The 25,945-nt window shown below is 49.8% G+C and overlaps 1 protein-coding gene across 1 annotated transcript in view; it reads left to right on the top strand.

The window, feature by feature from the left end:
- LOC142297000 (cytochrome P450 2C14-like) overlaps positions 1-25,945 on the top strand; it is a 398,577-nt gene that overhangs the window by 309,888 nt on the left and 62,744 nt on the right. The window contains exons 6-7 of the mRNA XM_075341207.1: positions 6,925-7,074; positions 15,077-15,237. Coding sequence (XP_075197322.1) covers positions 6,925-7,074; positions 15,077-15,237 — 311 coding nt within the window. The remainder of the gene's footprint in view (positions 1-6,924; positions 7,075-15,076; positions 15,238-25,945) is intronic.

Below are 25,945 nucleotides of genomic sequence, written 5' to 3'. Positions count from 1 at the left end.
TCCTGCAGGGCTGCGACGGCCGAAAAGGGGGCGTGTGTGAAGCCCCACAAGTGCAGTGTCGGTGCATTACCTTCAGGGACTCCACTCGGCTGGATCTTGTCACAGGTAGGAGATCTTCTTCTAGGATTGTCGTGACGCCACTCTCAGAATTGCGGTCAGTGGGGACCGCCACTGCAGATTAAGGGATGCCTGGGGCTGATGGTGGGTGCAGTCAGTTGTAATAGCCTCCTGAGAGTGAGGCAAGCCCCAGGGCCCTGTATGAGTGTGTAGAACCACAAGGCGCAGAATAACTCAGCACAAGCAGAATGTCTTTCAGGGGTTTTACTCACAGAAGGTGGCAGAGTGAGTAACCCGGGCGTAGCTGGGATGAACCAGGCTGGAACCAGGTGTCCTTCAGGCTGACTGATGAGGGTGGCTACCGACTCGCCTTCCTTAGCCCTTCTGTGGTTTGTGGTAACCCCGACTTTTAGTCCCTATGGGGGTCACCCAGGGAAGTAACTGCTCCCCTCGTTTGTTTGCCGTTTGCTTGTCGCCTGGACCAGATCACTCCAGCTGCTTGCCTCCTGTGAACTATGGGCCCTAACTGTGGCTACGTGGCTGCGGCTTTTGGGGTGTTGTGGCGTGGGCTTTGAGGGCCCCACACCGGCAGGTTTAGCAAGGAAAGGTGGATCTATCCCCGCACCGGGATCTGCCGCCCGTTTGGGCCTGGTACTCCCTGACAGTCTCCGTACTTTCCACTACACTGCTCTCTCTCCAGCTGTGTGTGGGGTTCGGGCAGCACTACCAGGTGACCGTTCTCCCCCGTCGGTAGTCACTGCGCGGACGCTGTTAGACTGCAACAGCTCCAGGGGTCTGCTCCTGATGTCTGCTCTCCCTGGACTCTGCACTAAACTGACTCACTGTTCCCCCTCTCCTGTTCTTGCCTACGCCACCTAGCAACCAGGCTCTCTACCACACCCCTTGAGTGGAGATGGAGGCTTCGCCCCCTCCACTCCTCAAGTGGAGGTGAAGGCTTTGCCCCCTCCTGGGATCCCCAGGGGTCCTCTCAAAGGTACATGTGTGAGACCTGATCACTATGCGCCTGTGTAGTCACACCTCGGTCAGCCTTCTGGATTACCTGTATTGTACTGTCCCCAGCATGGGTGCAGTACTCAGTGGTGCCTGACCAGGTCAGGGGCGCCACACGTGTCCAGCCCGGGGGCCTACTTCCGGTGTGAGGCCTCAGGCTGGATTTTTTGAGCGATGCGGCCGCTCCCGGCAGGGAGCGCGCCCAGCGGCGGTGGATGGACAACACCCCCCCCCTCCCTCAGCGGGGGGGGCGGAGGACGGCTGCCTACAGGGTCACCTCACCTGTGTGGCTTGGATTATTGGGACCGGAGGACTGGACGCAGAAGGCGACAGCGAGGAGGAGACAGGAGGCGCCTGCAGGGTCACCTCACCTGTGTGGCTGGATTATCGGGACCGGAGGACTGGGCGCAGTAGGCGGCGGCGAGGAGGAGACAGGAGGCGCCTGCAGGGTCACCTCACCTGTGTGGCTGGATCATCGGGACCGGAGGACTGGGCGCAGCAGGTTGCGACGAGGAGGAGACAGGAGGCCTGCTGTCTATCCTGGAGCAGGCATTGGGACAAGGGTGCAGCTCTCATCAGTAGCGGCTTCCCCCCGGAGGGGAGCGCCCAGCATTGTGGAGGCGACAATCGGCCCAAACAGGGCATGTGGACACGGTGCTCCTGGCGTAAGGGGGCGAACCCGAAGGGCATTCGGTGCCTGCAGCTTGAGGGACTGTCCCGGGATCAGCGACGGACGACTGGCGAAAAGGACGGTGACGGCTGATCTGAGGGCGTCCTCTGGAGGCAGCCTGGCGCGGTAATCAATTTAAGTTTCAGCCTTTTTGTAGTGGTGGGGGGACAGTCGCTGTAGTGGAGTAGTGTCTGGAGATATGGGTAGCAGCTGAGGGGGTTTGGAGCATGTGGTTAGTTCATAGGTCGGTTGGTTGTTCTGGAGGCCAGGGGCAGAGTTACGGATGGGGTGGTCTCATGGCAGCGGGGCCGTGAGGGTGCAGGTGGCGTCAGGTCCGGTGGTTACAGTTGCAGGTTGGGGATGGCGAGGTTCGGCGTTTACCGCAGTTTAGGTCTTGTGAGACTTGGTTAAGGGGGCTGATGATTGCGGCACATGTGAGCGGGTGAGACGGCGCAGTTATTGAAGGTTTGCTGGGGTGTTTCATTATTAATCTTCTGATGCATGGTGGTTCTTATTGGATGAATTATGGTGGGTAAGGTAAAGGGGCGAGGGGTCCCGCGGTACGGTGTGTTCGAGGAGTTTTCAGGGGGTTTTTGTGAGTGATGTGTAGGTGCGGGGCCCCGGTATGGTGCGAGGGTTGCTGTGGATAAGTGAATAAAAAAGAGCGGAAATGTAGGAGAAGGTGAAGTGTTGGTTGCTGTAATGGGTTTGTAGGTTTGCAACCGCATCAATGATAACATGGGGTTAATTTGTGGCTAGTCAGCATGTTATCCCATCTGTGGAGGTTGGTGCTGGGAGGAATGTTGAGTCCAGCGTGACTGAATTGGTGTTAATGTAGGTGCTGGGCAGCTTTGGGCTGCTGTGGGTGAACTCGGTTAATCAGCAATGGTGGGCTGCGGACGGAATAATGGAGTTCTTCGGACAGCCGTGATTACGGGTGGGGACTATGCGAGTTATGGTTTGGACTAGAGGATTGGGTACTTGTGGTGCATAGAGTGTAAGTCGGATAGCTTAGGGCCATCTGGTATTATTGGGTGTTTTGCATGGGTGGACTCCTGCCATCTGTGGGCTGGTGGAGTCTATTTAATATTCATATACAATTTAAAAAAAAAAAAAAGGAATGCTTGGCCCGGTGGTAGGTATGGGCATCTGGGTAAGGGTTTGCTTAGGGAGTCGTGGTGCTCCGGTCTCACAGGACGAAGGTATTTGGTTTGAAGGTGCAGTTGTGCGTTACGGGAAAATGGTGGTACGCCCCACGGTGGTCGGCTTTGAGCGGATACTATGGTGTGGCCAAGGTTTTAATTTATCTTGGGGTGTAATATGAGAGCTCAAAGGGGGTTGCGTGTCACAAGGTTTTCCTTGAGATCGAAAGGCCCGGACATGGTGTTTGGTAAAGTTGTGTCTCCTGATGCCCATAGTTGCATATGGAGTCAATCGGGCCAGTGGTGTGGCTGCAATTTTCCGGTGGGCATTGTAGTACAGGGAGCTTGTCGTGGTCCAGTTTGCAGAGGCAAGCGGACTATGCATTATGGTTGGAGGTGTTGTTGGGGACCTTGGGATCGAAGGTAATGCTTCAATATCTTCGACTCAGTAAGGGGTACAGGGCGATGGTTGCGGTTGTTTTGTTTTTTGAGGCCATGTTAATTTTGGGGTGGAGCATGGTTCCGTTAGGCCGTGTGGGCCTCGTTGAAATTAAGTGGGCCTGATTTCGGATGAAGAAGGTCCATTAGTGTGGTAGTTGAGTATGTGGGAAGATTTTGGGATTTTCTGGGGAAGACAGCTCGAGCCTCTGTTGTTGTCAGAGGGTGTGATGGCGGAATAAATCGGTCAGGGGAGACCAGTAGTGATATTTGGCTCTGGGGAAGCTGCAAGGTCAGCTGTAGGGGAAATTTCAAGGCTATGGATTGCAGTCGTTTTACAGCGGGGTTTCACTTTAGCGGTTTCCTGGGAGAACTAGGTTTGGGGTGCGAAGTGACCCAGTAGCATAAGCAGTGTGAGTGTCATCCTGTTGTTGTATCTCAACCCCAGTGGTGGTTTAATTCAGCTGGAGACAGGAGGAGGACTGACTGTACAGGGTGACTGTACAGTGGTTCTTTGGTCGGTACTGGGGAGGACGATGGTACAGTCGGTACTGCATTTAATTGGTTATAATAAGGCCAGCGGGGCATGGTGTGGATTCTGGTATAGTTTGGGAGCTTGTGGCATGGTGGGCCTGAGTGGCCGTCAGAGGGACCCGGTGGCTCCTGCCACCAAGGATCAGGGGAGTGCGGTGCAGTAAGGTAGACTGGGTACGCTGGATGGTGCATATATGGGATGCTCAGAGTTTAAGTGATAGATGGATAGGTTTTAATGGTTGGTTTGGCTTGCAAGTTGGGGGAGCAAGCGTTGGGTGTGTGGGGGTCCAGGCCACGCAAGGTGTCACGTGGCCTGTTCTGTGGCGGGGGTAGGTCTGGTCCAGAGGCGGTTTAACGGATAATGTTATTTGATTGGAGAGTCACTTGTAGGATATAGTGGCTCCGGTTACAAGGATCTTGCAGGCATGGGTCCTGCAAGGTGGGGGGTATTGATCCGTAGGTGATTCATACCTCATCTCCGGCCCGGTGTGTGTTGCGGCCAGGGATCATGTTTTGGTGGTGGAAGGTGGTTTCTGGACCGGGCCTACCCAGGGTTACGTATTGTATTACGTACTGTATTATTATTATTATGGTATTACCTATTGTTAAATGTTGGGGACGCCCGTTGGACGGCGCCCCCTTGTGTTAGTGTGTAAACAATAGGCAATAAAGGGCTGCTGTGGCCATTTTTTACCAAGTCGCAAGCAGTGTCCGTGTATTATTGATACCGGGTAAGGGTAATTGGGAATAATATAGGAATCAACGACCGGAAAATCCCTCCTGGAAATGTCAAGAAAGCCATGGAACCCATAGGGTGTAGGGGCGACATGACAGCCCGGAGGGTAGGGAGTTGATGGGGTTAAACAGTGTTGGTTCGTTTAACAATGAGGAAAAGAAGGTGATTGGTTAGGGGGTGGAGTGTGGTGGAAGGAAAGGAGGGAGCTTTATGGTGTATATAATAGGAGGTGGGAGTCCATTACCTCCTCTTGCATTTCCTGGATGACAGCTTCCCACCCACCCACCCACCCTCCCTTCTATTGTGTATTGTTATTATTGGTGTGTTTATATGCATGTATAGTTATTAAATTTTTAGAGCCATTACAACAACAAAAAAGAAAAAAAAAGAGAAAAGAAAGGATTGGAGGAAGTGTCGTGTATAAAATAATAATAATAAAAAAAAAAAAAACGAAACAAAAGAGATTTCTATCTGGATTGTGATGTATATTGTCATTTGGGATTCTTGTAAGTGGGTGAATAAGATGGGGGTAATGTGGGAATATATGTATATGTATATGATGTGTATGATGTATATGTGTATGGTCAGCATAAATAATGGGGATTATGTCCTTTGTCACAGCAGCGGGGTAGGTCTGGTCCAGAGGAGCTCTAATTGTTACTGGTGTTTGGATGGAGAGCCACTGGGGAAGGTACAGTGGCTCCGGTTACTGGTGACCTGCAGGTACAAGGTTGTCTGCAGGGAGGAGGTATTGCTCCGTTGGTGATCAATGCCTTATATATGGGTCAGGGTTGTTGCCAAGGATTATATATTAAGGAGTTGATGGTTGCCAGGGAGTCACAGGTGGCTATAGTGCCCCAGGTGATAGGTAATTGAAAGTACGGGAGTTTTTGGTTTGGGTAAGGGTATTACTCCTTTGGTGACTTTTACCTCATTTAAATATGGGACCATTGTTATGGTCAGTGATCCATTTTGGTGAAATGGTAATCGCAGGAGGAGTCACTGGTTGGGGTCATGGTTCTGGATCCAAGTGCAGTGCAAGCACGTGGTTCTGCAAGGCATAGGGGTTTTGATCCGTAGGTGATTAATACCTCTTATCTCTGGGCTGGTTGCAGCCGGGGATGTTGTTGGATTAAAGTCGCTAACGGGCTTTAAGGTTTTTGAGGTCACAGTTACTGTTATGCACATGGGGGATTGATCCGTAGGTGATTGATGCATCATATCTCTGGGCTGGAGGTTGCAGCCGGGGATAATATTGAGTTGGAGGTAAAGAGGAATGTAAGGTTTTGAGACACGGTTGATACTTGATGCTACTTGGGGGGGGGTTTAATCCGTAGGTGATTAATGCCCCCATCTCTGGGTCGGTGTGTTGCGGCCAGGGATCGTGTTTCTGACGGTTGTGTGATTTGAAGGGTCACTTGTAGGATATAGTGGCTTTGGTTACAGGGATCTTGCAGGCATGGGGTCCTGCAAGGTTGGGGTATTGATCCGTAGGTGATTAATGCCTCGTATCTCTGGGTCAGTGTGTTGCGGCCAGGGATCGTGTTTTTCTGACGGTTTGTGTGATTTGAAGGGTCACTTGCGGAATACAGTGGCTTTGGTTACAGGGATCTTGCAGGCATGGGGTCCTGCAAGGTTGGGGTATTGATCCGTAGGTGATTAATGCCTCATATCTCTGGGTCGGTGTGTTGCGGCCAGGGATTGTGTTCTGGTGGTGGAGTATGGCTTCTGGACCGGACTTATGGCGGGGGTAGGTCTGGTCCAGAGGCGGTTTAACGGATAATGTTATTTGATTGGAGAGTCACTTGTAGGATATAGTGGCTCCGGTTACAAGGATCTTGCAGGCATGGGTCCTGCAAGGTGGGGGGTATTGATCCGTAGCTGATTCATAACTCATCTCCGGCCCGGTGTGTGTTGCGGCCAGGGATCATGTTTTGGTGGTGGAAGGTGGTTTCTGGACCGGGCCTACCCAGGGTTACGTATTGTATTACGTACTGTATTATTATTATTATGGTATTACCTATTGTTAAATGTTGGGGACGCCCGTTGGACGGCGCCCCCTTGTGTTAGTGTGTAAACAATAGGCAATAAAGGGCTGCTGTGGCCATTTTTTACCAAGTCGCAAGCAGTGTCCGTGTATTATTGATACCGGGTAAGGGTAATTGGGAATAATATAGGAATCAACGACCGGAAAATCCCTCCTGGAAATGTCAAGCTTAACTATGGTTCATGAATTCGTAAACGAGAATTTTTAAGCCCAACTTTCTGAATAGGAAATGTTAGTGTCTGTATTGTGTATCTGTCATTTATTCCTTATTTATTTATAACATCCTCAGGATTAATATTCGCTTACTATGACATCTGGAAAGTGATGAGACGATTTACTCTATCAGCACTTCGTGATTTTGGAATGGGGAAAGAAGCCATCGAAAACAAGATTTCGGAAGAAAGTGATTTTTTGGTGAAGAAGATCAGATCTTATAATGGTTGGTGAGAAGTTTTATCCTACTTTGTGTTTTGTGCAATTACTTGAAATTACAATTGCTAAAGTTTTTTTTATGGTAATTACAATAGTGTAAAGGCTACTTTACACACTGCGATATCGGTCCCGATATCGCTAGTGTGGGTACCCGCCCCCATCTGTTGCGCGACACGGGCATATCACTGCCTGTGCCGCACAACATCGCCCAGAGCCGTCACACATACTTACCTGTCCGGCGACGTCGCTGTGACCGGCGAACTGCCTCCTTTCTAAGGGGGCGGTCCGTGCGGCGTCACAGCGACGTCACTGAACCGCCGCCCAATAGCAGCGGAGGGGCGGAGATGAGCAGGACGTAACATCCCGCCCACCTCCTTCCTTCTGCATAGCAGCCGGGAGGCAGGTAAGGGGAGCTCCCTCGTTCCTGCGGCGTCACACGCAGCGATGTGTGCTGCCGCAGGAACGAGGAACAACTTCGTTACTGCTGCAGTAACGATTTTTAAGAATGGACCCCCATGTCGCCGATTAGCGATTTTGCACGTTTTTGCAACGATGCAAAATCGCTTATCGGTGTCACACGCAACGGCATCGCTAATGCGGCCGGATATGCGTCACAAATTCCGTGACCCCAACGACTCCGTATTAGCGATGTCGCAGCGTGTAAAGCCCCCTTTAGACTGGAGTATAATTTACCCAACAGAGGAGACAATAAGGTCTCTCTACTTCTAATGAATAAGTAACCTCGCAGATCTGCTCCGTAGTAACTTTTATCTATATTTGTCAATTACATGGACCTCATGGACCTTCATACCTCTGTGTTTATCAGCCAAAACTTCTTTGAAGCCTATGAATATTTCTACTATTTAGGAAATATCGGAGTCAATTTACCGAAACGGATGTTGCCCTAGTTGGTATCTATTTATAGAAAGATTTTTTTTTCTAGTCAATGAAAACCCTATAAGTAAAGGGGGCTTTACATGCTACGATATCGTTAATGTTTTATCGTCGGGGTCACGTCATTAGTAACGCACATCCGGCGTCATTAACGGTATCGCAGCGTGTAACACTTACCAGCGACCTTAAACGTCCTCCAAAGTGGTGAAAATCATTCACCATGGAGAGGTCGTCCTAAAACAAAAAATTGTTAATGGTTGTTTATAGATGTTGTTTGTCACTCCTGAGGCAGCACACATCGCTGTGTGTGACACTGCAGGAGCCACAAACGTCTCCTTACCTGCGTCCCGCCCGCAATGAGGAAGGAAGAAGGTGGGCGGGATGTTCGTCCCGCTCATCTCCGCCCCATCCGCTTTGATTGGCCGGCCGCTTAGTGATGTTGCGGTGACGTCGCCGTGATGCCGAATGCACCTCCCCCTTGAGGGAGGGATTGTTCGGCAGTCACAGTGACGCCGCCGACCAGGTAAGTGCGTGTGACGCTGCCGTAGCAATAATGTTCGCTGCGGTAGTGATCACACGATATCGCATACACGACAGGGGCGGGTGCTTTTGCGTATGATATCGCTAGCAATTGCTAGAAATATTGTAGCATGTAAAGCCCGCTTAAGAGTTGAGTTCCCTATGCTACATGTCCATGTTTTGGTGACTTTCTATGTAACCTGTTTGAGATTGAATTATGCTATCTTGATTCCCACTTGGAATACAGTGTTTAAAGGCTGCTTTACACGTGTAGATTTCTCGTGCAATCGCATTTGCGATCGCACCCGCCCCCATAGTTTGTGCGGCACGGGCAATTTGTTGCCCATGTCGCACAAACTCGTAACCCCCCGTCACACGCACTTACCTCCTGAACGACCTCGCTGTGGGCGGCGAACATCCACTTCCTGAAGGAGGAGGGACGTTCGGTGTCACAGCGACGTCACACAGCGACCGGCCAATAGAAGCGGAGGGACGGAGATGAGCGGGACGTAACATCCCACCCACCTCCTTCCTTCCGCATTGCCGGCAGGACGCAGGTAAGCTGTGTTCATCATTCCTGGGGTGTCACACGGAGCGATGTGTGCTGCCACTGGAGCGATGAACAACCGGAGCACAGAAGGACGTTCGATTATTTTGAAAATGAGCGACGTGTCAACGAGCAACGATAAGGTGAGTATTTTTGCTCGTTCACAGTCGCTCATTTCTGTTACACGCTGCGATATGTCAAATGTCGCGGGCGGAGGAGGGGACGCCACGCTCTCCCCCACTGCTCGGGTCCGGCTGCCGCTGCTGCCGCGGCCGCTGCTGCTCGGTGGCTCGAGCGATGGTCCGGATCCCGGAGACTCGAGTGGCGCTCCTCGCCCGTGAGTGAAAAGGGGATTTGGTTTTGGGGATTTATTGTCCGTGACGCCACCCACGGTTGTGGTGATTGTGTGGACACCACCGCTGCTCTGTATGGGGATCCCGGGAGTGGTGGTATGGAGCAGCTGGATGTTGGCCCTCCCCTCCGTGGGTAGGGGGTTGGTTGTCCCGGGGCCCGATGATGGGGAGTTAGGATGGTTGACAGGTGGTTTATGGGGCCTGTGGAGGTGCAGGGACGCAGGGGCAGCGCTGTGCTGCACGGCACGGAGGTACTCACTCAGCCCAAGGATGATGACACAGTTCACGGTAAACAAACGGCTGGTTGGATGGGTCCCTCGGACGGCTGCGGTGTTGATGTTCCCTGCAAGTTAGCGGTGACTGTCTCTTCCCTGCACCTACATACGGTTGTTGGTAGCGATGGATTCCCACCGGTAACCCGCTCCCCAGCTTGGATATGAGCCGGAGGAGCCCTTCTCTTGCCCGCAGGCGCTGGCCCTGAGAAACTGGTGCCTTGGCGGTGGCGGTGTCTCTCCAATCTGGTTGGATGGTTGCCTTCAATCGGGACTTTGGCTGTTGGGAGACCCGGAGGTCCCCTTCACTGACGGATTTGGCAAATTGTACAGCGACTCCAAGCCTTGCCGGGATCCGAAAGGCCCCTGCCAATGGTGCTGGCTTCTCTTTGTGTACCGGTCCGGTACCGCCGGGTCACCACCCGTCCACGGTCCTTACGGTAGACTCCAATAGGCCACTCCTGCAGACGGTCACCGCCGTCTGCCAACCTTGCTGTCTCAGTCCGGGGCACACACCCGGACCAACTTCAGGCTCTGTTGCTGTCACTTTCTCCTTCACTTCTACTCCTTCCACTTGCTCCTCTACCACTTCCTTCTCACTTCCTTCAACTCTCAGACTAATCTGCCTCTGTTTTCCTGCCTCCAGGGCTGTGAACTCCTCGGTGGGCAGAGCCAACCGCCTGGCCCACCCCCTGGTGTGGACATCAGCCCCTGGAGGAAGGCAACAAGGATTTGTGTTCTGACCTTGATGTGCCTGCAAGGAATGTGGGGTGTGTGGTGGCGTCTTGACCTGTGACCCCTGGCTTGCCCAGGGCGTCACATCAAACGAGGCCAGATGTGCGTCACTAACGCCGTGACCGCGACGACATATCTTTTGATATATCGTAGCGTGTAAAGCCCGCTTTAGTAGCGGTGACGCTGTTAGGCTATGTGCGCACTAGAAAGTGCATTTTTCTTGAGAAAAAAACGGACCCCCTGAAAGAATCCCGCACCCGCGGTAAAAACCGCGGTAAAACCGCACCTTCGTTTATGCCGCGATTTGCCGCGGATTTTCCACAAGTTGGTCCCTGCAGTTTTTACCATTATCTATGTCAAAAACCGCAGGTACCTGCGGAAAAGAAGTGACATGCACATTTTCTCAAGAAATTTTCTCAAGAAATTCTGCAGAAAGAATGTTCTTGAGAAAAAAAATGCAGTGTGCGCACAGCTATTTTTTTTCCCATACATTTTCCTGGGAAATGTCTGCAGAAAGGTTACAACCATTGCTCAAGAAATTTCTGCAGCAAAACAGTGGGTAAAACCGCGGGTAAAAATGGCTAGTGCGCACAGGGCCTATACTGGCTAGTAAATAAGACCACATTCCGTACCCTTACGAATCATTAGAACTTTTATATTAAAAGGTAACATCTCACTAAAGCCACATAAGATGTTTAGGGGATTACAAATTGGAAAGACTTTTTACAGATATGTCTGATGGACACACAATATTTCGAAATTCTTATTTGCCAGGTTCAAGCTGCCAATGCTGCCACCATCTTTCCTATCCTTCTCCCCCCGATCAGTTGAGTCTCTTTATTATTCCCAGACAACTACATCGATCTTCTACAGAGCTGCAGTTGTATGACATATAACTGTCTAGAGTATTTATCCATAATTTTAGGGCTTTCCCCTCCTATGTCCATTGCTAAGCTATGAGATCTGATATCCTCTCACGATCCTAAAATCACTTTAAAATAACTGCTGGCTACATTCTTTGCCTTAAGCTTTTATATCAATTAGGACAGTCCCTCCTCATGTGCTATGACATCTGCAAGGGATTATGGTGACGTCCACGTGGACATGCCTGAGCTCATGTGAGCTTTCTGTGACTAATGTAATCTTTTACTTTGGGTAACAAGATGGCAGTATTTTTGTATTTTTTCGGCAATTCATGCAAATACATTTCCAAATTGTTTGAATTTGCCGAAACCGGCAAATTTCATAATATTCATCTTGAATTCGAATCTAATTTCAAATGTATCTAATCAATTTGATCATCTCTAACACACCTGTAAAGATAATAAAATACCCTGGGGACACGGAAAGGTAGAAAGAGACAAACGTGGCACCAATCTTAAGGCCGCTTTACATGCTACGACATTGCTCAAGCGATCTCGTTGGGGTCACGGAATTTGTGACGCACATCCGGCCGCTTTAGCAATGTCGTTGCGTGTGACACCTATGAGCGATTTTGCATCGTTGCAAAAACGTGCAAAATCGCTAATCGGTGACATGCCCCCCTATTCCCAATTATCGTTGCTGCTGCGTGTACGATGTAGTTCGTCGTCCTGCGGCAGCACACATCGCTACGTGTGACACCGCAGGAGAGAGGAACCTCACCTTACCTGCGGCCGCTGGCAATGCGGAAGGAAAGAGGTGGGCGGGATGTTACGTCCCGCTCATCTCCGCTCCTCCGCTTCTATGGGCGGCCGCTTAGTGACATCGCTGTGACGCCGAACGAACCGCACCCTTAGAAAGGAGGCGGTTCGCCGGTCACAGCGACGTCGCTGGGCAGGTAAGTAGTGTGATGGGTCGGAGCGATGTTGTGCGCCACGGGCAGCAATTTTCCCGTGTTGCACAACCGATGGGGGCGGGTACGCACGCTAGCGATCTCGGTAACGATATCGCAGCGTGTAAAGCGGCCTTAAGTGTAGTGAGTTTTTTTATATAAAGGTGTTGAAATAGTAGGAACTCTTAGCTGGTTCAGAGGTTAGAAAGCCGGGAATAATCCAAGAGGAGTTCATCCACTTTCCAATATAGTTATGGTGCAGTATGCAGCAATCACACTGGATTATAAAAAAACAAAAATTATACAACAATAAAATCAAAAACAATAATTTAATAAAAATTACATAGTATTCAGTAATCCTGATGTTGTTTAACATTTTTGTTTTCGTTTTTATTGTTGTATAATTTTTAGTTTTTTATTAGAAGCGAGTCCTATATAATGGGATTAGAGGCAGGTAGGCGCGGTTATCTGTTCAGGATGTCTCCACTTTGAAATGAGGGATTAGCCTCCATATAAACATGTCTCTTCATGAAGTTAGATGTATACATCTTTGTTCTCTCAATTATACCTGAAGAAGGCTGAAGGATCAAACATCTGAGCCGAAACGCGTTGTATAATTAACCATATTTTAATCTTCAAATAAAATAATTTTTCACTTATTTGTATACTGGTCTAGTCATATGACCGAAAATCATCCAATATGTTCCACCATTGGTAGCAGGAGCACCGCAAGACTGGTAAATACCTGTAAAGATGTAGCCGTAAACCATTCATGACCTAGGATGTAACGGTACGTCCTAAATCATGAAGGGGTGATCACCTCCAGCTACTGCGGTGAGACGGCAGTGGTGCCATCCCTGAATATGTCTGTTGATTTTAACAGCAGACATGTCTGGCTCACAGGCGCGTGCCTGTTAACCCCTTAGATCACACTGACAAAATGTGAAAGCGCGATTTAAATGGCCGTAACAGGGAAATCACCTTTCTCCGCCGTCATCGGAGGCCCTGTGACACAATCACGGGGAGTCGATGGTTGCCATGCTAGTGATGGTTCATGTGATGACTCCTGTTGTTATCATGATGTAGTTCCTGTTACAGCCGGCAGAGCAGCGGCTGTAACAAGAATGCAGCATTTCTGCTGATCAGAGATATGCTGCTCTGATCAATAGAAATGAATGAGTAATAAGACTGCTAATAATTATAGTCCCCTAGGCGGACTAGTAAAATAAAAAAATGTAAAAAGTTTTAAAAAATTAAAAAAAATAAAAAACCTTCTAAACGTCCAAATCACCCCCATTTGCCCCATTGAAAATTAAAGGGTTGAAAAAATACAAAATAGACACACATTTGGTATCATCACCTTCAGAAATGCTCAATCTATCAAAGTATAAAATCAATTAATCTGATCGGCATGCGGCGTAACTGTAACAAAATTCCAAAAGCAAAAATTACGTTTTTTGGTGCCTGCAAATTGTGCAAAATAAATGCAATAAACTTAGTATCTGCGCAAAATTTGTACCATTAAAAACATCAGCTTGTGGCACAAAAAAAGCCATCATTCATATATCCTGAAGAATAAAAACTCTACGGGTCGTGGAAAATGACGCAAATGGTGTACCGCTTTTTTGTAGAAACGTCTGAATTGTTTTAACCCCTTAGATAAAACAAAACCTATACATGTTTGGTATTGATGAACTCGTACCGACCTGAGGCATCACATCGAGACATTAGTTTTACCATATAGTGAACACGGTGAATAAAATATCCCCCAAACAATTTTTTTTTTCCAATTTGTCCGCACTTGGAATCTTTTTTTCCCATTTTCCAGTACACTATATGGTAAAATTCATGTCTTCACTTAAAAGAACAACTTGTCCCACAAAAAAAAACGAGCCCTTCTATGACAAGATTGACATAAAAGTAAAAAAGTTGCGGAGACTAAAAGGAAAGACAGGAAATCGCCCAGAGATGAAGGGGTTAATATTTAGTATTCACACTGACTATATAACATAACTAGCTAGGATATGCCATCAAAGTCTGATAAGTAGAGGTCCGACCAATTAGACAACTGCTGAGAGGCATAGCGTTAAGCTCCTTGGAAACAATTCAAAATGTCCTACAAGTTGCTCCATCTGTAATATGCTATTCATAATAGGTGGCTCTTTACCCACTCGGGGACCAGGGCCTGAATTAATTTACTAGTTTACCTTTTTACATCTTATATCTTCATCACTGCTAATAGCTGGATTGACAAGTCAGAAGTCCTAACAAAGTAGTATCCTGTTGACCATCGTCAAGCCGGATTAGCTTTTTTTGCAGGCTCATGGGTTGACCATTCGCTATGAATGTGTTTTTTTTGTCTTGCTGGTCTACTAAGCATTGCTCCCCACCTAGCCAGAATCCTACTCCACACTGATGAGGGGCAATACCCCGAAACAGCTGTCTGTGGATAGATTCCTGGCCTTGGTATTTCCCTTGTCATATCTTTAAACTCGTCAAGAGCCGGATGTTGACTAAAAGGGCCACTTAATATGGTGGTTATGGTGGTCTCCTAAAAAGAGCCACTCCCTGGGTAGGTCCTTCCCAGAGGGATATCTGGCAATTTTGCCATGTCGAGACTTCTAACAGAGGATCCACGGACCCTTTTGATTTGCAAACTTCACAGGGGGCAATGCACCTAGGATTTCACTGTGTTGAGCGCCTTCGCTGGCTGCCGGCAGTGTTTTTTCTGGCTGGTCTCCCTGAGATCAGTGATTTTTTTTTGTTTTTGGGTGTTTCTGCCATACACTAGAACACAAAGTATTCTTAGATACGTCCCAGACTTTACCAGACATAACCAAGATATTATAACCTTTGCCTTCTCATTGTATTGCCAGGCGAACCCTTTGATAACACCAAGATTATAAATGCTGCTGCAGCCAACATAATAGTCTCCATTTTGCTGAGTAATCGGTTTGAATATGAAGATCCCACGCTTCTGAAACTGTTACATATTGTTAATGAAAGTATGCAATTAATTGGAACTCCACAGACAATGGTGAGCCTTTCATTTCCATATTGGATTTTAAGAGCTTTTCAGGAAATAAAATGTAATTGTTATATTTTGTGATAGGACTTTAGGATGTGATTGGCCAGTGGTGTGAGCCTCGTGCCACGCAACATCAACAGAAAGTAGAAACCATGTGCTTACCAAATGATTACAACTATCTTAAGGGTTCATAATGCAGCACCACTCACGTCTATATGGATATAACTGGTACCGCAGCTCAGCACTATTTATGTGCTGTATTAGGCCTCCTTCACATACGTCCATTTTCACACGTACCGGAGACACGTAGATCCATAAAAATCAATGGGTTTGCGCACACGTGCGTGTTTTTCTATGGATCGCGTGTTTGCGTGGAGCATATGTGTGTCTGTGTGCTCCACATGTAGACGTCCGTTTTTCCGGCGGCACGTGTGTCACACGGAACACATGGATGTGATCCATGTGACATCAGTGTGACATGTATCAGAGAAAAGACACGTTTTTGTGAAATAAAATGATTTTCTATACTCACCCTCTCCAGCACTGCCATCTCTGCCACTGCTGTCACTTGTTTCCGACCCCCGCTCATTATGCTCATGAATGTTCACTGCAGGACCGGAAGCAGCAGCAGCCAGTTAGCAGGGCCGGAGACCGTAGATCAGCACCATGGACAGCAATGCCAGGGACAGGTGAGCAGAAAGTTTCTGTTCTCCGTGTGTTATTACGGAAAGCACACAGAGAACACACGTGTGCCAAAATCACAGCACACATAGGGACATACGCACCTCTTACACGTCCGTGCAAAACATGCGTGGTTTTCACAGACGTGTGAAAGAGGCCTAAAACTGTATTTGACTCCTGATGACACTGATAAGGGTACTTTACACGCTGCGATATTGGTATCGATATTGCTAGCAACCGTACCCGCCCCCGTGGGTTGTGTGACACGGGCAAATCGCTGCCCGTGGCTCACAACATCGCTAGGACCCGTCACACGGACTTACCTTCCCTGCGACGTCGCTCTAGCCGGCGAACCGCCTCCTTTCTAAGGGGGTAGTTCGTGCGGCGTCACAGCGATGTCACACGGCAGCCGTCCAATAGAAGCGGAGGGGCAGAAATGAGCGGGCGGAAGATCCCGCCCACCTCCTTCCTTCCGCATTGCTGGTAAACGCAGGTAAGGAGATGTTCGTCGTTCCTGCGGTGTCACACATAGCGATGTGTGGTGCCGCAGAAACGACGAACAACATCGCACCTGCAGCAGCAACGATATTATGGAAAGGAGCGACGTGTCACCGATGAACAATTTTTGCGATCGGTGATCGTCGCTCCTTGGTGTCACACGTTGCGATGTCGCTAACAACGCCAGATGTGTTTCACTAATGACGTGACCCCGACGATATATCGTTAGCGATGTTGCAGCGTGTAAAGCACCCTATACAGTTGAAATTAGGATGCTTTGCTGACCTCAATCTTGAAAATGGGTCCTTTGATAGGCTAATACTTACATCATATCTCACATGCTTGGACAAAATACACCAATAATAGTATCATAGTATCATAGTTTTTAAGGTCTTAAGGCTGCTTTACACGGTACGACCGATTGTGCAATTTCACAATCGATCGTACCCGCCCCCGTCCTTTTTGCGTCACGGGCAAATCGCTGCCCGTGTCGCACAAAGTCAGTAACCCCCGTCACACATACTTACCTCTCGTGCGACCTCGCTGTGGGCGGCGAACGTCCACTTCCTGAAGTGGGAGGGACATTCGGCATCACAGCGACGTCACACGGCCGCCGGCCAATAGAAGCGGAGGGGCGGAGATGAGCAGGATGTAAACATCCCACCCACCTCCTTCCTTCCACATAGAGCCGGCGGCGGCCGCGGGAGGCAGGTGAGCTGCTCATCGTTCCCGTGGTGTCACACGGAGCGGCGTGTGCTACCACGGAAACGATGATCAACTAAATTAAACGATATTATGGAACCTAGCGAGCAGTACACGACTCACGATTTGTGAGCGATACTGCGTCGCTAGGAGGTGTCACACAGGCCGGCATCGCCAGCGATGCCGGATGTGCGTCACAAAAACCGTGACCCCGACGATCTATCGCACGATAGATTGTCTGGTGTAAAGCAGCCTTAAGACTCTAAAGGCGTCTTTACACGCTACGATATCGTTAATGTTTTGTCGTTGGGGTCAAGTTGTTAGTGACGCACATCCGACGTCATTAACGATATCGCAGCGTGTGACACTGACCAGCAACCTTAAGCGACCTCAAAAATGGTGAAAATCGTTCACCATGGAGAGGTCGTCCCAAACTCAAAAATCGGTAAGGCTTGTTTATCCATGTTGTTCATCGCTCATGCGGCAGCACACATCGCTGTGTGTGACACCGCAGGAGCGAGGAACGTCTCCTTACCTGCCGCCGGCTACAATGCGGAAGGAAGGAGGTGGGCGGGATGTTACGTCCTGCTCATCTCCGCCCCTCCGCTTTGATTGGCCGGCCGCTTAGTGACGTTGCGGTGACGTTGCTGTGATGCCGAACGTCCCTCCCCCTTGAAGGAGAGATTGTTCGGCAGTCAGAGCGACGACGCCGACCAGGTAAGTATGTGTGACGCTGCCGTAGCGATAATGTTCGCTACGGCAGCGATCACAAACAATCGCATGTGCGACGGGGGCGGGTACTTACACGCTCGCTATCGCTACAAATTGCTAGCGATATCGCTACCGTGTAAAGCCCCCTTAAGTCCATCTAGTTCAACCCGTAGCCTAAAGCCAGCTTTACACCTTACAATTAGGTGTGCGATCTCGTATGCGATGTGACACGCCCAGGTCGCATATGCGATTGAATGAGATTGCACGTAGGCCGTTCATTTGCTGTCACACGAGCGTTAGTAGTCTATGTTAAATTGATCAATTTTGTGTGCGATCCTTTAGATCATGTGTTCTGTGACGTATGCATTGGGCACCTTTTTTTTTTTTTTTTTTTTTTTATTTACTGACTTGCCAAGCGTGTGTAATGTGTAGGGATGCGTTTTTACTATGTCATCTGCCATTCAGCTCTGCTACATGGCCGCTGACAGCAGACACAGACAGCCATGTAGCAGAGCTGAAAGGTAGTTGACAGCAGACACAGACAGAGCCGCACTGTCAGAATGAACTCGGGTGAACCTCACCCGACTTCATTGTCATGCTGCGGCTCTGTCTGTGTCGCGTCCCAATTAGCGGTCACCAGTGAAGGGCTCACCGGTGACCGCTAAACTCCTGAGTGACTGAATTGAGCAGCCCTCTCTCATGTACTCACCGATCCCCGGCACTGCACGGCATTCACACTGCTCCGGCGGCTTTTACTATTTTGAAAAAGCCGGCCGCCCATTAAACAATCTCGTATTCCCTGCTTTCCCCGCCCACCGGCGCCTATGATTGGTTACAGTGAGACACGCCCCCACGCTGAGTGACAGGTGTCACACTGCACCCAATCACAGGAGCCGGTGGGCGTGTCTATACTGTGTAGTGAAATAAATAATGAAATAATTAAAAAAAAACGGCGTGCGGTCCCCCCCAATTTTAAAACCAGCCAGATAAAGCCATACGGCTGAAGGCTGGTATTCTCAGGATGGGGAGCTCCACGTTATGGGGAGCCCCCCAGCCTAACAATATCAGCCAACAGCCGCCCAGAATTGCCGCATACATTAGATGCGACAGTTCTGGGACTGTACCCGGCTCTTCCCGATTTGCCCTGGTGCGTTGGCAAATCGGGGTAATAAGGAGTTAATGGCAGCCCATAGCTGCCAATACGTCCTAGATTAATCATGTCAGGCGTCTATGAGACACCCTCCATGATTAATCTGTAGATTACAGTAAATAAACACACACATGAAAAAATCCTTTATTATAAATAAAAAACACAAACACATTCCCTGGTTCACCACTTTAATCAGCCCCAAAAAGCCCTCCATGTCCGGCGTAATCCAGGATTCTCCAGCGTCGCTTCCAGCGCTGCTGCATGGAGGTGATCGGAGCTGCAGCAGACACAGCCGCTCCGGTCACCTCCACACAGCAAATGAAGACAGCCGCGCGATCGGCTGAGCTGTCACTGAGGTTACCCGCTGTCACTGGATCCAGCGGTGGATCCAGCGGTGGCCGCGGGTAACCTCAGTGACAGCTCAGCTGATCGCGCTACTCACCGCTGCTCCTCTCACTTCCACACAGCAACTGAGGTGAGTAGCGCAATCAGCTGAGCTGTCACTGTGGTTACCCGCGGCCACCGCTGCATCCACCGCTGGATCCAGTGACAGCGGGTAACCTCAGTGACAGCTCAGCTGATCGCACGGCTCTCTTCATTAGCTGTGTGGAGGTGACCGGAGCGGCTGTGTCTGCTGCAGCTCCGGTCACCTCCATGCAGCAGCGCTGGATGGGACGCTGGAGTATCCTGGAGTACGCCGGACATGGAGGGCTTTTTGGGGCTGATTAAAGTGGTGAACCAGGGTATATGTGTGTGTTTTTTATTTCTAATAAAGGATTTTTTCGGGCGTGTGTGTGTTTATTTACTGTAATTTACAGATTAATCATGGAGGGTGTCTCATAGACGCCTGACATGATTAATCTAGGACTTATTGGCAGCTATGGGCTGCCAATAACTCCTTATTACCCCGATTTGCCAACGCACCAGGGCAAATCGGGAAGGGCCGGGTACAGTCCCAGAACTGTTGCATATAATGTATGCGGCAATTCTGGGCGGCTGCTGACTGATATTGTTAGGCTGGGGGGCTCCCCATAACGTGGAGCTCCCCATCCTGAGAATACCAGCCTTCAGCCGTATGGCTTTATCTGGCTGGTTTTAAAATTGGGGGGGACCGCACGCGTTTTTTTAATTATTTAATTATTTATTTCACTGCACAGTATAGACACGCCCACCGGCTGCTGTGATTGGGTGCAGTGTGACACCTGTCACTCAGCGTGGGGGCGTGTCTCACTGTAACCAATCATAGGCGCCGGTGGGCGGGGAAAGCAGGGAATACGAGATTGTTTAATGGGCGGGCGGCTTTTTCAAAACAGTAAAAGCCGCCGGAGCAGTGTGAATGCCGTGCAGAGCCGCGCCGGTGATCGGGGATCGGTGAGTATGAGAGAGGGGGTAAGAGGGATAGACTGACATGGACAGAGAGAGAGGGACAGAGATAGTGACCGACTGACAGAGATTAGTGCATGACAGACATTGTGAGGCGCTTCAGAATGCAGCTTTTCAGCTGCGCTCTGAAGCAGACCTTTTTTAAGCTGCGGTGCAGAGCGCACACCTGCGCACATAGCCTCAGACATCACAATCGTATGAGGGATGTCACACGTTACAATTGACTAGGTTCATACAACAAAACGTCCAATGTATGAGGAATAAACGACGTGTATGCGATCACCGTATTTGCGTTCAATCTTGATCGCATGTAGGTCTCACACGCAAATACGTCACGAACGATGCAGGATGTGCGTCACTTACAACTTGACCCCGACGACGGATTGAAAGATTTATTGAAGCGTGTAAAGCAGGCATAACATGTTGATCCAGAGGAAGCTAAAAAAAAAAAAAACCAATGTGGCAAACAAGTTCCAATGGGGAAAAATTTCCTTCCTGACTCCACATCCGGCAATCAGACTAGTTCCCTGGATTAACACCCTGTCATAAAATCTAATATACATAACTGGTAATATTACCATTATTAAATAATGTATTTAATCTTCTTGAATTGCTTTTTTAAGTTTGACCACTCCCATGAAGTCATGATAATCTGCTGTGTAGCCTCATATAGATTTGTCCTATACAGTAAGGTGCTAGATGTGAGGTGTATGTGACTAGAATGCTGCTCTTTCACTAGCTCTCATGTATCAGTATAGAATTAAGTCATGATCCAGGATCGGTATTCTCCGCTCCAGAGTTTCCCAGATCCGGCCTGGTCATTTTAGGGGTTAACTCCCATCAGCCTCGTTCTGGTTTCAGGAGACACTATATCTGGTGTCTGCACTTGCATTCCTGTGCTGGTTATAGTCTTGCTCTGCAGCCTGTGACTGGCTCTGGTGAGAGTTCCTGGTTTATATGACTCCTGGTTGTCGTGCGCTGACCTGTACCCTCCCTTGTTCGTCCATCTGTCCCAGTCCCTGACTTCCCGCTCCTGTCTGTTGTTTGTGTTCTCCTCTGCATACCTGATCTCTCTGCTTCTAATTTGGTTGTGTTTTCTGACTTGAATTTGATCCTCCATTTGCACTGACTTGACTTCCCGGTTAGACCCTGATAGTTTGACTACTCTATTGCCCCCTGGTGGTTCGCCTGTTAGCTGCCTGCTGGAGTTACTCTGCTGTACTTCAGCTGCCTTTCTGTTACAGTGTAACTTTGACTCTCCACTACTCTGCTGCCACCTAGTGGGGAATACACTGTACTATGTCTTACTAGCCCTTTGTACAGCATGATAGATAATTTCTGTTGTGGTTTGATCTTATACAGTCAATAAGAGATCTTTTCTGTCAGCTATCACTGAAATTGAAATACCATTTGTATATTAAACGGATGAGTGCAATACAAGAAAAAATGTCATTGCACTTGGACCTATGTTATTTAGACACAGGATCCCCATAACTGTGCTAGACACAGGATGACCCATTACCGTGCCAGACTCAGGACCTCCATAACGGTGCTAGGTACAGAGATTGCATAACTGTGCCAGACATAGGACCCCTACAATGGTGCCACGTACAGGGGGTCCATAATGAAGCCAGACACAGGATCCCCCATAACAGTGCCAGATACAGGATCTCCATAATGGTGCCAGACACAGGATCCCAATAACAATGTCAGACACTGGACCCCCATTTCAGTCCCAGACCCAGGACCTCCATAATGGTGCTAGGTACAGAGCTCGCATAATGGTGCCAGACATAGGACCCCTACAATGCTGCTATGTACAAGGGGCCCATAATGATGCCAGACATAGGAGCCCCCATAACAGTGTCAGACACAGGAACTCTATAAAAGTGCCATGCACAGAGCCCACGTAACAGTGCCAGACACAGGATCCCCCTACTAGTGCCATATACAGGGCCCCCCTGATCACCTGGTAACGCAAGTGTCCTGCCTAGAGCATCTGAGCCTTGATTATCATTATGCCGCACTGTATATAAGATATGAGATACCTAAGGAGCGGTCTCTTTACTGAGACGCTTTAATACAACACTAACATCTGGGGTTAAACAATGACTTATTGTGTACCTGTGACGCCCTGGGCAAGCCAGGGGTCACAGGTCAGAACACCACCACACCCTACACCCCAGTTAGGAACACCAAAGCTAACCTAAAATCCTTGTTGCCTTCCTCCAGGAGCTGGTGTTCACACCAGGGGGTGGGCCAGGTGGTTGGCTCCGCCCACCGAGGAGTTCACAGCTCTTTAGGCGGGAAGAACCAGGCAGATGAGTTTAGGAGGAAGAAGGGGAAGGAGTAAACAGTGAAGTGGAAGTAGAAGGAAGTGAAGTGGTAGAGGAGCTTAGGAGAGAAGCTGAAGTAAAGTGAAAAGTGACAGTTTGTAAAGCCTGAAGTTGGTCCGGGTGTGTGCCCCGGGCTGAGAGACAGCAAGGTCAGCAGACGGCGGTGATTGTCCGCAGGGGTGACTGCTCGGAGGTTGCTGGAAGGACCGCGGACGGGTGGTGACCCGGCGGTCTGGAGCAGTGTACAAGGAACAGTCAGAACCAGGGCAGGGGCCTTTCGGATCCCGGCAAGGCTAGGAGTCGCCATAATTTGCCAAATCCGTCAGTGAAGGGGACGACTGTCTCCCAACAACCAAGTCCCGATAGAAGGCAACAGTCTAACCGTAACAGAGAGGCACCGCCACCGCCAGGGCACCAGTTTCTCAGGGCCAGCGCCTGCGGGCAAAGTAGGGCTCCTTCGGCCCAGCTTGAAGCCGAGGAGCGGGTTACCGGTGGGAACCCATCGCAACCATCATCCTCTTAGGTGCAGGACAAAGGGACCATCACCGTCAACTACTGGGGAAAAGCAAGTGCAGCCGTCCGTGGGAACCGTCTTTCCAGCCATGTGTTTTACCGAGAACTGTGTCATCGTTTCAGGCTGAGTGAGTACCACAGTGCCGCAAGGCACAGCGCTGCCCCCGCGTCCCTGCGCCCACCAAGCCCTGCATCTCCCACCTCATCACTGGGCCCCGGGACAACCAACCCCCTACCCACAGAGGGGAAGACTAACATCTAGCTGCTCCATACCATCACTCCCGGGATCCCCATACAGAGCAGCGGTGGTGTCAACAAATCACCACAACCGTGGGTGGCGTCACGGACAATAAACTATCCCAAATCCCAAAACCCCCTTTTCACTTACGGGCGAGGAGCACCGCTAGAGTTCCCGGGATCCGGCTCATCGCTCGAGCCACCGAGCAGCAGCAGGCCGCGGCAGCCGGACCCGAGCAGAGGGAGAGCGCGGCGTCCCCTCCTCCGCCCACGACATACCATGAAAGGATAAACAAGAATGGCTGCTATGACATTGTATTGTCTGAATGACAGGGGCCATTTACCAATATTAGGATTCGGCTGTGGTCACATGATCAATCACGCCTGGTTCTCCAGGAAGTGATGTCAGACTCCAGAGGATATTGCTCTCAACCACACAAGTATTTAAACAGACAGGTCTTAGCCTGCCATGTGAGAACATGACGTGGTTTGGGGGAAAGGGAAAATGCATAGCGCATAGGAAAGGTATAGGATAGGGCTGTCAATTAGTGGGACAAGCCACACTAGGCACTGTGGAGACAAAGCATGGGGCACAACAGGGTTAATGGGGTCTTCTACCCCATTTAAGGATCTCATCTCTCATTTGTGGACAGCCTCTTCATAAAGGACATACGGTGAGACCGAATTAATTGTTTTTTTTTTATTTGTAAACTGGTACACATTGAGCACTTTATACAAGGATTATCTGTATGGGAAGGTATTTTAAAGAGTTTGACTGTTATATTTTATCATTGTACTCCTAGACATCATTGCTTACCTTTTGGATACAATAGGTTGGCTTTATGCTGCAGCTGAGATTAACAGCCACAAATAAAGGGCACGTTACACACTACGATTTTTCAAACGATATGTCGTCAGGGTCACGTCGTTAGTGCCACACATCCGGCATCGTTTGACATATCGTAGCGTGTAACACAAATGAGCGACTGTGAACTAGCAAAAATACTCACCTTATCGGTGCTCGTTGACACGTCGCTCATTTTCAAAAAATCGAATGTCCTTCTGTGCTCCGGTTGTTCATCGTTCCCGAGGCAGCACACGTCACTCCGTGTGACACCCTGGGAACGATGAACTGCAGCTTACCTGCGGTCGCCGGCAATTCAGAAGGAAGGAGGTGGGCGGGATGTTTTTGTCCCGCTCATCTCCGCCCCTCCGCTTCTATTGGCCGGCCGATATCGCTGTGGCTGTGTGATATCGCTGTGGCTGTGTGATATCGCTGTCACGCCGAACGTCCCTCCCCCTTCAGGAAGAGGATGTTTGCCACCCACAGCGAGGTCATTTGGAAGGTAAGTACGTGTGACGGGGGTTTATGACTTTGTGCGACACGGCCAAGAAATTGCCCGTATCGCACAAACGATGGGGGCGGGTGTGATCGCACATGCGAATGCACGATAAATTGATGCGTGTAAAGCAGCCTTTAGTCTCAGCAGGATAGGAGAGACCTTAGGGTATGTGTGCACGTTGCATTCTGTGCCGTGCGGACAACAACGCACCCTCTGGCAGACTGGACAAATATAAACACTGCATTTGTCAAAAAAAAAATGCATCCAAAACACATGCATTTTGGATGCATTTTCCATGCGTTTTTGACAGTGCGTTCCCAAGGCAATTCAACTCTATTACATGCCCACTGACAGCAGACAGAGACAGAGTCGGGCGATGAGAATGAACTTGGATGAACTTCACCTGACTTCATTGTCATCCCACTGCTCTGTCTGTGTGTCGCGTCCTGATTAGCGGTCACCCGTGAAGGACTCACCGGTGACCGCAAATTCCCTGAGTAACTGAAGTGAGCAGCGCGATCAGCGCTGCCGTCACTCAGGTTACCCGCGACCAGCTGGAGTCCACCACCCGAGACCGTAACTCACCTGTGACGTCATCGCTGATCACGCAGCTCAGTTCAGTCACTTGGGCAACTTGCTTTCACAGTTGGAGGATCCAGCGGTGGCCGCAAGTAACCTGAGTAACGTCATCGCTGATTGTGCAGCTCACTTCAGTTGCTGCGTGGAGCTGACAGAGAGCAGTTGTGGTCTGTGACCGTGTGCCACCCCCGTGCTAGCAGCCGGTGCTGCTCGGATCCGGATTCATGGTACGGCTGGAGGGGTTCTCCGGATCTGTGGGTTGCGCGGACACTCCAAACAAAAGGGGGACGTATTTGTACGTGATTGTTTGTAGGATGTCTGTGATGCCACCCAAGGTGTGTGGTGAGATGTAGCACTACCGCTGCCGTTGCTGGGCTCCCGGGGATGTTGGGCTGGCAGCTGGATGTTAACCCCTCCGTGGGTAGGGATGGATGTCTCGGGGCCCAGTGTCTCTATGCTGAGGAGGGTGATTGCAGGGGCCGGCGCACCCAGCACCCAGCACCCAGCCAAGTCAGTGGCTCAAGCGCCTCTGGACCCGGGGGTCACGTTGCTCTGTAAGGGTGTAGTGGAGGAGCACGCAGGGG

This window comes from Anomaloglossus baeobatrachus, chromosome 3 (genome assembly GCF_048569485.1).
Source record: "Anomaloglossus baeobatrachus isolate aAnoBae1 chromosome 3, aAnoBae1.hap1, whole genome shotgun sequence".
In the NCBI taxonomy this organism is placed as follows: Eukaryota; Metazoa; Chordata; class Amphibia; order Anura; family Aromobatidae; genus Anomaloglossus; species Anomaloglossus baeobatrachus.
This window is presented reverse-complemented; position numbering and strand designations above follow the sequence as displayed.